The sequence below is a fragment of the Leguminivora glycinivorella genome, chromosome 2 (genome assembly GCF_023078275.1).
Source record: "Leguminivora glycinivorella isolate SPB_JAAS2020 chromosome 2, LegGlyc_1.1, whole genome shotgun sequence".
In the NCBI taxonomy this organism is placed as follows: Eukaryota; Metazoa; Arthropoda; class Insecta; order Lepidoptera; family Tortricidae; genus Leguminivora; species Leguminivora glycinivorella.
In genome coordinates, this window is record NC_062972.1 from 1,928,569 (window position 1) to 1,945,182 (window position 16,614).

General features: G+C 40.1%; 1 protein-coding gene across 1 annotated transcript; it reads right to left on the minus strand.

Annotated features, from left to right (window-relative positions):
• Positions 1-5,770: 5,770 nt before the first annotated feature.
• LOC125242373 (zinc finger protein 530-like) lies at positions 5,771-16,444 on the minus strand. Its single transcript, XM_048151177.1, has 8 exons — positions 16,304-16,444; positions 15,644-16,054; positions 15,396-15,491; positions 14,151-14,630; positions 12,811-13,020; positions 9,224-9,458; positions 7,927-8,428; positions 5,771-6,624 (listed from the first exon to the last, which is right to left on the minus strand). Exons 2-8 carry the CDS (start codon positions 15,928-15,930, stop codon positions 6,398-6,400), a joined length of 2,037 nt encoding a protein of 678 aa, XP_048007134.1. The 5' UTR covers positions 15,931-16,054; positions 16,304-16,444; the 3' UTR covers positions 5,771-6,397.
• Between the last annotated feature and the right edge of the window lie 170 nt (positions 16,445-16,614).

Below are 16,614 nucleotides of genomic sequence, written 5' to 3' on the forward strand. Positions count from 1 at the left end.
TAATTACTTTAAAAAGCCATTTCCGGTTTGCTCACTGTCAAACTAACACGCTCCTCCTCGCTTCGCTCGTCGTCGCACCTAAACTGATCCTATCGCGCTCGAGTTTTCTGTTACAATACTAATAAAATTATTACATTACATTTATGCCTTGTAATATTTATTGTCAAACGTGGTTTTGCATGGTGTAATTTGTTGAAACTTTTTTTGACAAAAAAATAGTTGACAAAATGAAATGAAACTATTGCGATATGATTATTGGGAAATGAAATTTTTTTGGCGAAACGGCAGGACACCGGCAGGACACCCTATATACCGCATATAATATAGCGCCATAAGAGAAGATGATTAATGACAGAAAACAAAATAGCTTGTGTGGCGTACACCTTATAGCATGGGTATATTAAATAACAGGGTTATTAAAATAAAACACTACATGTTATCTAGTCAGATTGTTTATTATGTTTAAGGATCAATATAATTTCCATTCAGATGAAGTGGCTCCTACTTTAGAACAAAACAACATGCACACATTTTCAATTATCAAATATCTGACAGCATACTATATGTAAAACCTATGTCCCTTTAAATTTATGAATCGGTATTACAAACATATAAAATAGGTTAAGTTGTAATATATTGAATGTGTATAATGTAATTAATGTAATATTAATAACAAAAGCTATATTTCTACTGTAGTAAAGAGGCATGCAGAGGTAGATCGGTATGTAGTATGTATATTATATCCACTATTATAATAAAATACAGAACTATAGTCATAAAAACTTCGTAAACGTTAAAAAATCCAGTACTGTAACTATATAATTAGATTTGTAAGAACAGCAATTTAATTTCTATTTACAAATAGCATTTCACGCACAAAATATATCGGTCCTCTACACCGAGCAAGCCGTTCCCTCACACCTTAGCCAAGGGCTCCATTGTAAGAGAGCATATGAAACGATAACCCAACAACAGTTTACGAAACCCAAGCCATCAGTGAGACAGTAGTTTAATAAGAAACCGTCGCCTTAAAGCCGACAAGAATGGTCATGCCATAGCAAATACCTACTGATGATAGTTGTCAAAGTGCCGAATGTATGGACGCAGAATAAATTGTTGGCTTACATGTGGTCTTCATTTTCAATTACTTTTAAGGCTAACAGAGTAACATTTCTAAACATAGACCACAATTCTACATAGACGTTGACGTTCCCTACTTACAATGGACCCCATTTGTATACATACACGGTATTTAAACTGCCATAAGAGCTTATTGTAAGAGCCACCGAGGGCTACAGAACATGTATTATGTACAGACTTCCGATGACGTATCTAGGGGGTTGACCGAATAGACGAAATAGACCGGTTTGATCGAACACACAAGTGTTTTATTAACCTAAGGAACTGCAGTTTATAGAAACGAAAATATAAAACGTAATAGTATAACGATCATCAGAGTTAGAAAAATAATGTTTTCTCTTAGATTTTTTTCTAGTGATCTATTAGGTGATTAAGTGACACACCTTTTCGGACAATTGACCGAGTATTTTAGTAATTTTCTTGCAATGATCGAAAACCGATTTCTGCTTTATACGCCACGGTCGAGTTAACAACCTCGATTTTAAACCTTCACGCACAAAAAAGCTAATATCGACAGCGCTTTTAGGCCCTTCACGTTCCAAAACATACATAAGTTAAAGGCCAAATGTCCTGCACCCCTAGTTACGCCTCAAATTTTCACACTCAATACCAAATACAACATCAGATAACATAAATGCTAGTTTAACTTATGCAACTTTCGAAGCCCTTAAAGAAACTTTGACCAAAGAGATTTAGCTTACTACAAAATAGACCGGGCGCATGGTACATAGATGTCTTTACTCACAAGCTAAAAGCATTCGACTTTCGTAAAACGGCAAGGCTAACAAAGTAAAAATGCTTTTAACAGTGACAAAGTTAGCTATATCTATATTCCATTCTAAATTTCTATTGATTAAAAACTTAATAATGAATTATCTGTATTATATCCTATTATGACTTACGCGTAATCCAAAATGTTTCGCTTAAATTAACACAGATTAAAGTAGCTGACCCGGTCTACATCCAGTTCAGAATCAAGCCAGATAAAGCAATAATAAAACAAAACAAAACTTGTAAAGCCACCACTTTTAAATAAGAATAAATATTAAATACTTCCGTATTTCACCAAGTAAGTACTTAAATTGTAAAAAGAAAAGAAAAAAACTAAACACAAAAAATGGTAGAAAACTACACTCAATAATTTAATATTTTAGAAAATTAAAAATTCATACAATCACGTGGTTCTAATAAACACGAAAATAATTTACTGCAAAACCATGGTTTGGGTTAGACCCTGTGCACCATATTTTTATGAATGCCAAAAACAGGAATCGTAGTTAATCCCCTTTTTCCGATATGGAAGGAAAAGACGTGCGTCGACCCCAAGTAATTGGGATCAGGGCAAGCAAATTAACAGTTAATTCCCGTTTTACATGGTTGTACACGTTTAAGACCAAAAAATTAAATAATTTAAATCCAAGAAAGGTCCGCCTTGACTCTGAACGTGGCTCGAAATCCTCTTACTATTAATTTTAAAGACAGATTTGGAAACTATTTTGTACACAGATCGGGTATTGGGGTAGTATTATGCAACCGTCTGATTTGCTGGGTGCCTATCTCTTACTCGTACTTATCATATCGATTTATCAATAACACGTCCCTAAAATAGAACCACAATACCCTGTGCTCATTTCTATCCTAACAACTAAAAGCTAGGGACAAAAAGGTCGCAAAGATCACAACGGGTGCTTATTCTTATAAATTCCTCGCGTCGGCCGTAGTAAACGTTACGGCTCGAGCGCGCTATAGCTACAGACCTCGTCTGATATAAATTCAGCAGTCGAATTACGTCAAATATCACAATTGTCACCTTTGCAACGAAAATTACATCAAAATGGAATATGTTTCGATTATTACATGGATATAGAAGTTTGAATAAGTACATATATTGTTTATGAAAGCCTCTGCAGAGGTACGCGGCTGGTGCCGCTCGATTCAGGCAAGTTAATGCTTTATTTGCAGCGCATTAGAGTTCAATCGTGTGCCTAGTGGCCATCGGATTGAGCTCGCGTGCGCCATTGGTGTCTGCCTCAAGCATGGAATGCCGAGAGCATTGTGGAACGGCGGCCGCCTCGGCGCCGCGCGTGTCCAAAAGGGAACCAATTTAGCACATTGGACCGCACCCCCCGTCCGTTTGTCCTCGAACGTCCGGCTCGAAGGGGACGCGGTTATTTTTTATATAATTTGGAAAGCATGGCGTCACCGCGCATGCCTAGCCGTGCCGGCCGGTCGCATTACTGCCTCTACTCTCTACCCCCTGTAGATGACTGGGACGCCATTTGCAATTTTGTCATTGTTCAGATTCTTGTCGAAGCCTATGATTCTCAATAGCTGTACCGATTATTTCACATATCTGACTCTTTTTCGGATATATCCCTGACTTCCTATAAGTCGAATTCAAGTTCAACGAACTTATAATACCTAACAGTCTTTGGATACGTTTATCACTAAGACTCCTCCCCAACTTGTAAATAATTCTCTCCAAAATATATTTTGGAGCATTTTTTTTTTCTTTTTATACTTTATATCAACATTTTCAATTCAGAATCTTGTTTCAATAAGTAAATTTGTCGAGATTTTATATTTGTGGATCTACACCAATGATGTCAATTTTGCCATTTTCTTTATTTTCAAATATGTAATTTTATTTTTCGCACAGACAGCGGACACGGGCATTGATCGGTCTACCGAAAGTTAGATTTACAAGACATTGAAGTCAATGACCAAATATATCTCAGGGAAAATCGTTGTCTATGTGCCAGTCATAGACTTTATTTTTCGCTGCCCGCGGCCGCCGCCGCGCCCTGCATATATTTCGTGCCGACTGTTTTCTTAAATCTTGATCGTTTCCGAATCGCCGCCGCCTCCGGCCTGGCCGAGGTCCCTCGCGGGACCGCAAACGATTAACAAAATACGAATTTTATCACCTGCCTAACTAACACGGGCAAGACAATCGAATTGTCAAATTGATAGCACAATAAACTTTGTACTAGTTCACTTATCTATAAATTCGACACGCCGATCCGACGGTGCACACCTCGTGTCGTTGCGTAAACTTTACAAACATCATTTATTTCTTGATAAATAACATTATCTTTGTACTCACTCGTTACGGTCATACTCTACGCTTAACACTAAATATACATAAAAATATCACAGCACTATCGATTCACTTACGCTAGGCCCGGGCGCTTGGCGCCGGGCGCTCATCGGTATAATGTCACGGGAATCGAAACCAAACAGCGCGCCACCACCACGCCTAGGCTGACACTTTCATTTCAGCTCTTGAGCTCAACGGAAGAGATAATCAAACCGTGTGTGTTTAAAGGATAGAGTGATCGGTTTAAAAATGTACTAAATCGTGGAAAATTTTAGAAATATGCGGACATCCTAAAAGTTCAAGAAAACCGAAGCAGCTTTTACTATGTATCTTTTCTGTTTTATTTTACACAGTTGAATAGTAATATTTTAAGCAGCCATGTTATAACAACATTTTGTCGACATCAAATCAATTAAATATTCTTGTTTCAAATGTATGTGGTGCTGTATGATGGTTTCTGCAATAAACGTTTTTCTATTCTATTCTTAAATATAAGAGTTCTGCTCATAAAATCAATTAAAGCAAAAAATGTATCCTCTGATGTATAAGATAACTTTAAGCTCTGTCAGCGGCAGGTGGTGGCGTAAAATCAAGCATAATAGTAATAAAAGTGCCGCAAAAATAACCGAATATTTACAAAGCTTTTGTTCACCAATAGCCTAAGACTTTGGAGCGAGTTCTAAAGACGCCGATTTAGTTCGGCTAGCGAGGTTTTCCCGCGCTTTCTTACAATTCTTAGTTCATGTACTTATAGAAATAGGCTACAAAATAAAGACTGCCAGGAAAATTTTAACTTAAAATAGAACAGTAGCGCTTTTCGCGCCTCTTACGCTTGGTATGCACGACGAAATGGCACAAATATACTACACAATACATATTGTTTTAATCCGTGATTTCGTTTTTTTTTCCACTTTATATATAGACATACAAAAGAAAAACTTAACTTAAATGAGGTAGCATTATTATGAATATTGTTTTATCCTCCAGCCGCCCAGGGGCCCATAATAAGGCCCGTTGCATTGGTTTTTTACTCTTAACAAATCAAATTTGCATTTGTATCGGCGAGTTTTCGTGGGCGGCTAGGGGATAAAAGTTTAATCTAGCGTTTGGTGGGACAATGCTTATAAAGTTATATATCAACAGTTACATTAAAATATTCTTATGGGTTACTGAGGTATATAGTCGTTTCCGGTTGAGGTAGCTGATGGGTCGAACGGCAATCGTGTCATTCGACCGTTACTAACATGTATTTAATCTATTATCGGGTATAACTAGTTATATAAAGTTTGGTAACCGTATAGAAGCAAAGCGATTCAACCAGACATAAAAACACTGATTTTAATGATTTCAAAAGTTTGTAACAAGATATAAATATGTCCCTACCGGGATCGGTGTACATTATCCTCTAAGTCAGACCGGTTATCAAAATTTGTATGTATCTGTTAAGATTCGCGCGTTGTTTTTTTTTATTATTATTATAAATAGGCTTACTCATGGCCACCCACAGACAAGTCAAGGTCTACGATGGAGCGAATCGCCCAGAAGGTGCCTATTCACCCTTGATTTGGTTATATGAGCTGGAAAATATAGACGCCGGCTAGGAATTCCACTCCTTGGCAGTGCATATAAGACTTTCTGAAAGCACTTTGCTTCTGTGAGTTTATTTTATTTTATAGACTGATCGGTGATTGACCCTAGCTAGTCACACCTGATGGAAAGTAAAGACAGAGTCTAAGATGGAGCTCATCGATTCAGTAATAGTCTATTCACTCTTTCAATTGGTGGAACATGTACCAATTGAGGGTGGAAACCGGCCGTGCGTCTAAAAAGTCTGATGGTAGAATGGGGACGGTGGAATAAGTGTCCAAAAAACTGTTACACGCACAGACTTAGATAGAAGGAATAAGTGCATCTATTTGTATGGCGGCCGAGCGTGTCAGATTTTGTACTCGTTGTTACTTGTCTGTGATTTTAAATATGTCTCAGGCCCTCGAGTGTTCATAATTTTTGTGTTGTTGCAATTAAATATCACGGAACGAGGCATTTTTAATTTTTTTGTTGACGTTAAAGACGGACAAACTCAGTAGATTTTACAGAGTTCATTTGACACGCTACGGTCGGTCGCTACGGTCGCACGCTCGCTTCTATAGGTTCAGTTTAAAATATGTCAGTGTTGAAGACGGCGCGGCGGCTGTCGGCGGCGTAGGGCGGCTGGTACCTGGTGACGACGCGCGGCTCCCACTTGCGCGGCTCCAGCCCCAGGTGCGGCAGCAGCGGGTCGATGTGCGGCAGCAGGTGGTCGTCCAGCAGCCCCGCCGCCGACATGAAGTCCGGCCCGTACTCGCGGGGCATGGCCGGCGCCGGCGCGGGCAGGGGGGACAAGTCTGCGGATCAAATTTTTATTATTATTTATTATTTGTTAGCCTGTTGTGTCCCACTGCTGGGCAAAGGCCTCCCTCTCTTTCTTCCACGGGACAAGCCAATCTTTTCGAAAGACGTCAAGATCGTGCCGCCATCTCCTTCGCGGATCAAATTTTATGTTGAAAAAAGTATAATCAAAATTGCGGATTACCAAAATTACTTTTCTCAAACATGCAATTGTCTTTACGTTCCTTAAAATGGGCTGGGAAGTATCGCTTTTTGAGCCTCTCTCTCGAGAGGACTGTTTTTTTTTTTTTTATAAATGGGCTTACTCTTGACCACAGACTTCAAAACGTCTTGTAAAGGGATTTCATATTATTTTTTAGGCCTAGGCCTGCAAAGTAACTTTTTTTTATAAAATATTGTCCTTTAGAGCATTTTTTTTTATTTCATTGTATGTTTGAGAAAAGCACTATACATGCCTCGGCGTGAAAACGGATTCCCGGCCTCGTATCCCTATCCGGTATATACCCACTAGGCCGGAAATCCTCATTTTCCCGGCCTCTGATGTAATGTACTATTTCTAGATTTTGACTATCATGGATTTCCGCATCGCCGCCTGATTCCATCGAGGAGATTGAGGAGAAAATTGAAAAATTCTTGGACATTACATTTATGAAATAGAAAGTTTCAATCACCATACAAAAATGAGGTATGTTTCAGAATTTTTCCTGTTTTGAAAATTTCGCAATTTTGAAAATTTCCCTCGGCACATCAGTAGAAGAAAGGATAGAAGAGATATGTGATAAATATAAATCATACTGATGAATTCAAACGTTGGTATAGTCTGAATTTTATCTAAACTTTTTGTGCATTTATTTGTGTGATGAGCACAGATATTTGTTCCTGAGTCATGGATGTTTTCTATGTATATAAGTATGTATTTATCAATTTAAGTATGTTTATCGTTGCTTAGCACCCATAGTACAAGCTTTGCTTAGTTTGGGGCTAAGTTGATCTATGGTGTCCCTAATATTTATTTATTTAAACTTCAACCTTCCCCACCCCTTCCCCTTTTCCAACCTTCAAATCAAGAGTGAACAGACATCAGAACATCTTCTGGGCGAGCTCACTCCATCGTAGGCCACGTTTTTGCCTTTAGCTAGGCTGTAGCCAAGAGTAAGACCATTTATAATTTAAAAAAAAACTAAACAAATTTCACTAGTACAGATCAATTCACAAAAGCTGGCACAAACGAACGAAACATTCGCTCATTCATTCCATTCATGCCAGGTGTGGTGACTCAACCTATAGTTCACACTCACCAGCAACAAACGCAGCAGGCGGCAGCACCGCGAACTCCACAGTCCCCGGCGCGATAGACGGATTGATACTATCCAGGTCCACTGCCTCAGTCACCGGCTCCAGAAACAGGTAGTTCTCCTTCATCCCGCCCTCACCCATCAACCCATCATCCAACTCCCTCATATCTATATTAATGCTTAATGTTTCATCGATCAAATTTGGAACACTGTTTTGTTGACTAACATTTTCTTTTTCCTTAAATTGAGGTTTCTTGATGGTCTTGGGGTCGATTTTGTGTGTTTTGAGCAGGTGCTTGCGCCAGTTGGAATAGTGGTTGAAGTCTTTAGTGCAGACGGTGCACTGGTAGGGGCGCGCGTTCATGTGCATGTTCTGATGTTGTTTGAGCTTGTAGATGGAGGTGAACCCTTTGGCGCAGTAGGAGCAGTTGTAGTTCTTCACGTTGGCGTGCGTTTTGGAGTGCTCGATCAGACGGTTCTTGGCGTTGTAGAGTTTTCCGCAGACCTTGATAGAGAAAATGTTTTTTGTTTAGCGCAACTTATTTATCAGAAATATAAGACGAACACGTAAAATTAAATTGTAACAGTAATAGTAGAATGACATTATAGCAAAAACAAAAGGATTTTAGAATCAGTGCTGCATAGTTTCGACCAAATCATAGATATAAGACAAACTCAGATGTCAGTTAAAAACCTAACTGCGGACGTGTAGAGTTAAAGTAGTATAAATGGAAAATATGTATAATAATGATACGCACAAGTTCGGTTTAGTACCTGACAGAAATCGCCCAGCATCTAGATTCTGAAAAATCTAAAATCTACAAAAAAAATCCCTGTTTCTTGTGTTGTTCTACCTTGCACATGTGTATGACAGTCTCGAAGTATTGCGGCACGAGTTTCATGAGGAGGTACTTCTCGCCATATTTGCGCGAGCACACGGGGCATGGGAAGGTTTTCTTGCGTCACCAGAGGGCGCTGACTGTCCTGTGTTTGTGTGTCCTTACCTTGCACATGTGTATAACAGTCTCGAAGTGTTGTGGCACGTGTTTCATCAGTAGATACTTCTCGCCATATTTGCGCGAGCACACGGGACACGAGAAGGTTGTCTTATGGCACCAGAGGGCGCTGATTGTGCTGTGTTTGTGTCTTTACCTTGCACATGTGTATAACAGTCTCGAAGTGTTGTGGCACGTGTTTCATCAGTAGATACTTCTCGCCATATTTGCGGGAGCACACGGGACACGAGAAGGTTTTCTTATGGCACCATAGGGCGCTGACTATCCTGTGTTTGTGTCCTTACCTTGCACATGTGTATAACAGTCTCGAAGTGTTGCGGCACATGCTTCATCAGTAGATACTTCTCGCCATATTTGCGGGAGCACACGGGACACGAGAAGGTTTTCTTGCGGTGAACGTCGAGATGGCGCTCGGCGGTGGAGCGCGACGTGAACTGTAGTCCGCAGAGACGGCACCAGAGGTCGCTGGAGAGGGAGTGCTGCTTTTGGTGGAGGACCAGCTCTTTTGGCGTTTCGAAGCTGTGGGGGAAAATAGATTTATAAGTGTCTATTATGTTTTTAACATCATCAAGAACATTTACTCCAACAGCGTCAGTAGAGTGAAACTGGAGAGACTAGGAGAGGAATTTAAAATTGCTAAAGGTGTCAGACAAGGGGACCCCCTCTCTCCAAAACTATTTATAGCGGTGCTGGAAGAAATATTTCAAAAACTTCAATGGGAAAAGAAAGGTATATGGATATCAAACAAAAAACTCACGCATTTGAGGTTTGCGGACGATGTCGTTCTATTTAGTGAAACAACCAAGGGTATGGAAACAATGCTAACGAGCCTAAACGCAGAGAGTCAAAAAGTAGGCCTCCACATGAACGCGTCTAAAACAAAAATTTTAACTAACAGTCACAAAACATGTATAACTGTAGAAGGAAAAGCAATAGAATATGTGAACAACTATGTATACTTAGGAAAAATGATTTCATTTGACCCTAACAGCAACGAAAACGAGGTAGATAGGAGGATAAACATAGCTTGGAGAAAATACTGGTCACATAAAGAAATCCTAAAAGGAAATTACAGTTTAAAAATAAAGAAAATAGTCATGGATTCCTGCATACTACCCAGTTTGACATATGGATGCCAGACATGGGTTTTCACCGAGAAAGTACGAGGAAAAATCTTATCTTGCCAACATGGGATGGAGAGAAGCCTTTTAAACCTAAAAAGAATAAATAAAGTCAGAAACACTGTTATTAGATCACAAACAAAAGTAACAGACGCACTGCAGTATAGCTTAAGGCAAAAATGGAGATGGGCCGGACATTTGGCAAGGTACAAAGATAATAGGTGGACTGTTCTGGCAACCAAATGGAAAGGTCCTCTTGGAAAAAGAAACAGAGGGAAACAAAGAAAAAGATGGAATGATGACATCATAGAAACCGCAGGAAATAATTGGGAGCATATTGCGGAAAACAAAAACAAATGGAAGAAGATGGAGGAGGCTTTTACCCTTAAGGGATCACACATCAATATATAATAAACAAAATAATATAACAAAATAAATATGGGATGTGTGAGAACAAAGCTAAATAATAATAATAATAACCAGGAGGTAGGGATGCCCCCCCTGGTCCGCAGGACTTCATAAGGATTGAGCGAGGTATATTCCAGGGTGATAGTCTGAGTCCTTTATGGTTCTGCCTAGCTCTGAATCCCCTCAGCACCCTGCTGAAGGATTCTGGGCTAGGTTGCCGGCTTCGGAGAGAGGGTGAAGTCATCTCTCACCTTCTGTACATGGACGATCTCAAACTATTTGCACCGAACACCCAAGACCTGATGGTGCTACTGAAAACCACAGAAGTTTTCAGTACCGCCATCAGAATGGAGTTTGGTGTCGATAAGTGTGCGGTCATGCATGTACAGCGGGGAGGTTGTAAATTCAGAAAATTTACAACTTTCTGAGACGATGTCGTTCAGATCTATCTCTGAATCAGAAACCTATAAGTACCTTGGTATGTCAAGTCGTTGGGTATTGAGGATGTTGGCATTAGACGGTCGGTGAAGGAGCGCTTTTTCAGTCGGCTGACAAAAGTCCTTAACAGTCTTTTGTCAGGAGGCAACAAAGTGCGCGCCTTTAACGCCTGGGTAATGCCTCTACTCACATACTCCTTTGGCATACTAAGGTGGACACAGACCGAGCTGGACGCCCTGGATCGGAGGGTCCAGTCACTGCTTACCACACACCGTATGTTACACCCGCGCTCGTCTGTTATGAGATTGTACATCCCACGGAAGTGCGGAGGTCGAGGCTTCCTAAACGCCAAAAATCTCCACAACCGTGAGGTGTACAATCTCAGGAATTACTTCCTTAACAACGAGTGTGGGATGCATCGTGATGTGGTGGCAGTGGACGGAAACCTCACGCCGCTCTCCTTGGCGAAAGAGAACTGGCGCAAACCTGTGGTACTAAGTACTGCGGACCGCAAGGCGGTATGGGAGAGCAAGCAGCTACACGGGCGGTTCTACAAGGCCCTCACGGGACCCGATGTAGACCTGCTCGCATCGGTGAACTGGTTACGATTCGGGGACCTCTTCGGAGAAACTGAGGGTTTTGCCTGTGCAATTGCGGACGAAGTAATGATGACGAACAACTACCGGAAATATATCCTGAAGGACGGCACGGTCGACATTTGTCGGGCATGCCGCCGTCCCGGAGAATCACTCAGGCATATCATTTCCGGTTGTTCTCATCTTGCTAACGGTGAGTACTTGCACAGGCATAATCTCGTAGCCCGGATCATTCACCAGCAGCTTGCTCTTCAATACGGCCTTGTGGACCGCGAAGTACCGTACTACAAGTACTTACCTGCGCCAGTTCTTGAAAATGGCCGTGCCACGCTCTATTGGGATCGATCTATTATCACTGACAGGACTATTGTAGCCAATAAGCCTGACATTGTGATAATAGATCGACCGCAACGCCGGGCCGTGCTCGTTGACATCACCATCCCCCATGATGAGAATCTCGTGAAAGCCGAGAAGGACAAGTCCAGTAAGTACCTAGACTTGGCTCACGAGATAACCACCATGTGGGATGTTGATTCAACGATCATTGTCCCGATAGTCGTTTCAGCGAACGGTCTCATAGCGAAGAGTCTCGACCAACATCTTAAGAGACTCTCGCTCGGTGGTTGGATCAAGGGCCAGATGCAGAAGGCGGTGATTTTGGACACAGCGCGGATAGTCCGACGGTTCCTCTCTCTGCAGCCCTAACCACCGGCAGCTTGGGCCCTGCCCTGCTGCTGGCGGCACCCTAGGTTAGGTTTTTTATAATGTGTTTATATGTTTTATATTGTTTTGTAAGTGTTTTATTTTATTTTACTTTTATACTCATATTGTAAAAAACCTAATCTAAGAAAAGAAATAAATAAAGGATATAATAATATGTTTTTAATGGAATTTGTATACAAGTGAGAGTTTGGGGAGAAAAATTAATTCAATTTGTTTGTTAACCCCCAACGCAAAAACGATGGGGTGTTATAAATTTGATATGTCTGTCTATTTGTCTGTCTGTCTGTGTGTGTGTGTCTGTCTGTGGCAACGTAGCTGCCGGACGGATGAACCGATTAAGATTTAGTTTTTTTTTGTTTTCGAGCTGAGTTAGTCGGGAGTGTTCTTAGCCATGTTTCATGACAATCGGTCCAACTATGTCGGGGGTTGCACGCGTCCGTTAGCTTTATGATTGTTTAAAAATATTTTCAGTTAACATCAAAAATAGAGCAATATGTGGAAACCAAAAGCAACTCTCCTGCCGAAACGATATCCTGACGATTGAAAGTAACAAAAAAAAATTGCATTGGTGAAGTGATGACTCACATCTCCCCGCAGCCCGGCTGACTGCACATGATGACACAGATGTCGTGTTCAAGTCGCTGGTGCTCACGGAAGCGGAACTCGCTAGCGAATTGCTGCGGGCAGTGCTGGCAGATGAGCGGCTTGCTGCCGCCGTCGCCGCGTGCGTGGAACGCCTCCGTGTGCGTCACGAGGCGCGCGAGCCGGCTGAATGACTTGTCGCACGAGTCACATCTGATTAAAAAAAAAAAGCTTGAGTTTCAGGCAGGCAATTATTTTATAATTGCTACGGATTTTTGAACTACACAGGAACAGCTATAGCTTATTTAGGCGCAACTAAAAGGCAACATAGTACAAATAAACAATTCTTTTTACAATACCAATAAAGCTCAAAGTCAAAGAGATCCAAAAAATATGGATATGGAATTAGTATTAAGACTTTACGGGAGGGGTCAATTCTCCATACAATCGCTCTCGACTATTTCCTCCCTGGTTTTTGAACATAGAGCAATGAGTTTCTCAACACAGATTATTATTATTTTCATCTGTGTCGGGCCGTTTTGATTTTTTTTGACATTTTTATTTATAAAGATGCTAGAGCCAATCAAAAATTTCCAAAAACGGCCTTTTTTATTATGGCGCAAGAAGAGGTGTGATACTCAAGATTGGTAACAATTAGCCAAAAAAACTAAACGGTCCGATACAGATTATTTCATTCTTATTCAGATTCTCAAATTTCGTTCCGAAACTTAATCAAAGTTTTGAAGGAGGAAACAGTCGAGAGCGGAACCTCGATTTTAAAGATGTTTTCGCAATATCTTTTAACCGAGTTGTTCTGATGGACAATTTTTTCTCGATAAATCTAGACACTAGTAATACTAGTATATTCAACTAAAATTCCCAAATTGAAAGGGGATTTCCATTTTAGCATTTTCGCTCCTGTAGCCTCTTAAATTGGATTGATAGAGATGATATTTAGATTCTACATATGCTTATACACTAGAAAAGATACCAAAGTTAGAATGAAACCGAAAATAATTTATGTATTACTTGAAAAATTACAATCAAATAAAGAAACTTAACCTTTTATATATATATATAAAAAAAAACATAATAATAAAGTGCTATTTTCTATTAAAAAAAACAATCTCATGTTTTTTGAGTGGCTTATTGCTTCCGATCCATCAAAATTTAAAAATCGCGTTATAAGCGAATCCGCTCTATACGGGGTCGAGTAAAAGCGGGGTATTACTATATTACTGAATGAAATCCTAAAAATTTTTCCTCTGTCTAACCCTATTTGGAATGAAGAACACTAAGTCTTGAAGATACTAAGTACAGGTTTTAAGCAAAGATAAACTTACTTGTATCTATTCTTGCTGATGTGCTCGTAGCAGTGGTGACCAAACTGTATGTACTTCTCAAAGGCCTTGCCGCAGATGTTGCATGTGTACACGACGCTCGTCTCCGGGTGCTCCTGGCTGAAGTGCAGGTCTATCTCCGCTCGGTTCTTGAAGATTTCGCCACAAACAGAACAGAGGATGCCACCGAGCAAATCAATTGAACTATCTTCCGGTTTGTCATTATGTTCAGAATCTGTATCGCTGTCATTTGAATTAAGTACATTGCCAAAATGTATTGAAAGATGAGTGATGCCTGCCGGTTTGCTGTCGATCTTCTCGCTGCAGATGGGGCAGGAGTATAGCGTGACGGAGTGCTGGTCGATGTGCTGCTCGCACGCATCGATGCAGTCAACTTCCTCCTTGCAAGTCTGGCAGTTGAACGGAGGTTTGTCATTCATGTGGATGATTTTATGCAGCTGCAGTTCTTTTTTTGTTGGGAATCTGGAGATAGAAGAAAAATCTACTATTTTGCATGTTCATTTTAAAGTGGCTGTTTTTTTTATATAAATCATTCGTGTTTTTGCAATTTAAAATGGCACGGCACAAATACGCAAATTGATAAAATATAATATTCGAACTTTCGCATGGCAGCACATATAATTATATTTTAATATATTATCATCTCTGAAGTTTCTCAGTATTGAAACTATAAAAATATGAATGAGCCTCATAAAGAAAACTGTGTAAAATAATGCTAATTAGTCAACAAATTAAAAAACAATCAAGGCAGGGATGTAATTAGTTCCCACAGAAATAGCAGTTCAACTTGGCTGTTCATTAATACCAAAGTTCAATTACTATTGTACTGTTGTACATTATACTAGTCTATTATAGGAAAGGAAACCTTACAATATAAGTAATGAAATAAAAATGATCTATTTGGAACAGAATCACTAATACTAGTGGTATAGCAGATGCTTGCAGATGTCACTCAACAGGTTATTTGACCAAGGACATCATATTTATATGAAAGAAACTTTGTGGAATGGAACCATCCAATTCTCATAATATATTAATATGTATTTACTTCAAATCATGCTCGAAATATTCACGATCAGAGGCAGACTTAGGCCGTTTTCACATTATCCGATCCGATATCGGATGTCGGAAGTGTTTCAATAGAAAAAATCCAATATGGCGTCTGTAATGTATGGAATATCGGTCCGACATCCGATATCGGATCGGATAATGTGAAAACGCACTTACTCTCTCTTGCAGCATGAGCATTCAAATTTGTGGAGAGATGCGATGTGGTCCTTTAGGGCTCCCGATTTAGAAAACAGCTTGTTGCAATAGTCGCATCTGCAAAATGTATGACATTATATTCTATTCTAATTCTATCTGAGAAACAAAACAAATTAACATACTGCTTGTAAATGATATCTAAGAGATCTCCAAAATGTGGACCAAAGGCTGAGTTAGTGTAAATAAGTAAAATGTTGCAGAATACTAACTTAAATCTTTCCTTGATGACATGCGCAGTGTAGCAATGTCCGCGGAAGCTCGGGTAGCCCGCAATGTTTTTGAAACAAACCCCACAAGTGTAGACAATTTTGTCTGTACCAAGATTATGCTGGAAATAGTGTGAGTCGTAATCTTTTTTATTTTTATATGTTAAACGGCAAATGTTGCAGAGGATGCCGCCGACGAGGTCGATCGTGGTCAGTTTGACGGCCTGCGGGCCGGGCTCCTCGGGCTCCATGCCGACGACTGCTCTGCCGGACTCCGACTCGACCTCCATTTCTATCTGTTTTCTATGTGTGGTCCATCGGTATCTGTATGTGTTAAATGGATGTCGGCGGCGCTATTGAAAACATCTCCACAACCTTTCTAAGCAGCTACATGATCCTTGCGTTTTTTAATATCTGCAAGTGCAAACACAAAAAGCATCAATGCCCGCTCGACCTTGAAACAATCGAAATGCCGCAGGTCAAATTATTCGAAAAGTAAAATGTACTTATATCCATGTATATTTCCATTCAGTATACATTTTAATTTACATTTACAAAATCCGCCGGGGCCGCCGCCGACGCGAAGCGATAGAGATAAGAGAGCTCGCTTCAGCCATTATAATAACCATATGCCTATTGAACGAAATATGAAAGATTACTCACAAAACAGGACAGGAACTTATGAATGAGCATCGGACAAGAGTCCCACAGAAAGCTTTACATGATAACAGCTGAAATAAAAGTTAAACTCTATAAAAATGTAACACCGGATAACACACAACGCCAAGAAAACGTGTGGATTTTGACAGATTGTGACGAGAGTTGTAAAAATCGATAAAAGGAAATGATTGGTCCGATTGGTATCAAAGAGTTTCTACAACAGAGACGAGCTTTTAAAACAATGCTTTGAATAGCTTCGGTGTTTTTTTTTTTCTTTGTGATGTAAGCAAAACGCAAAACACTTAAAAAATGGA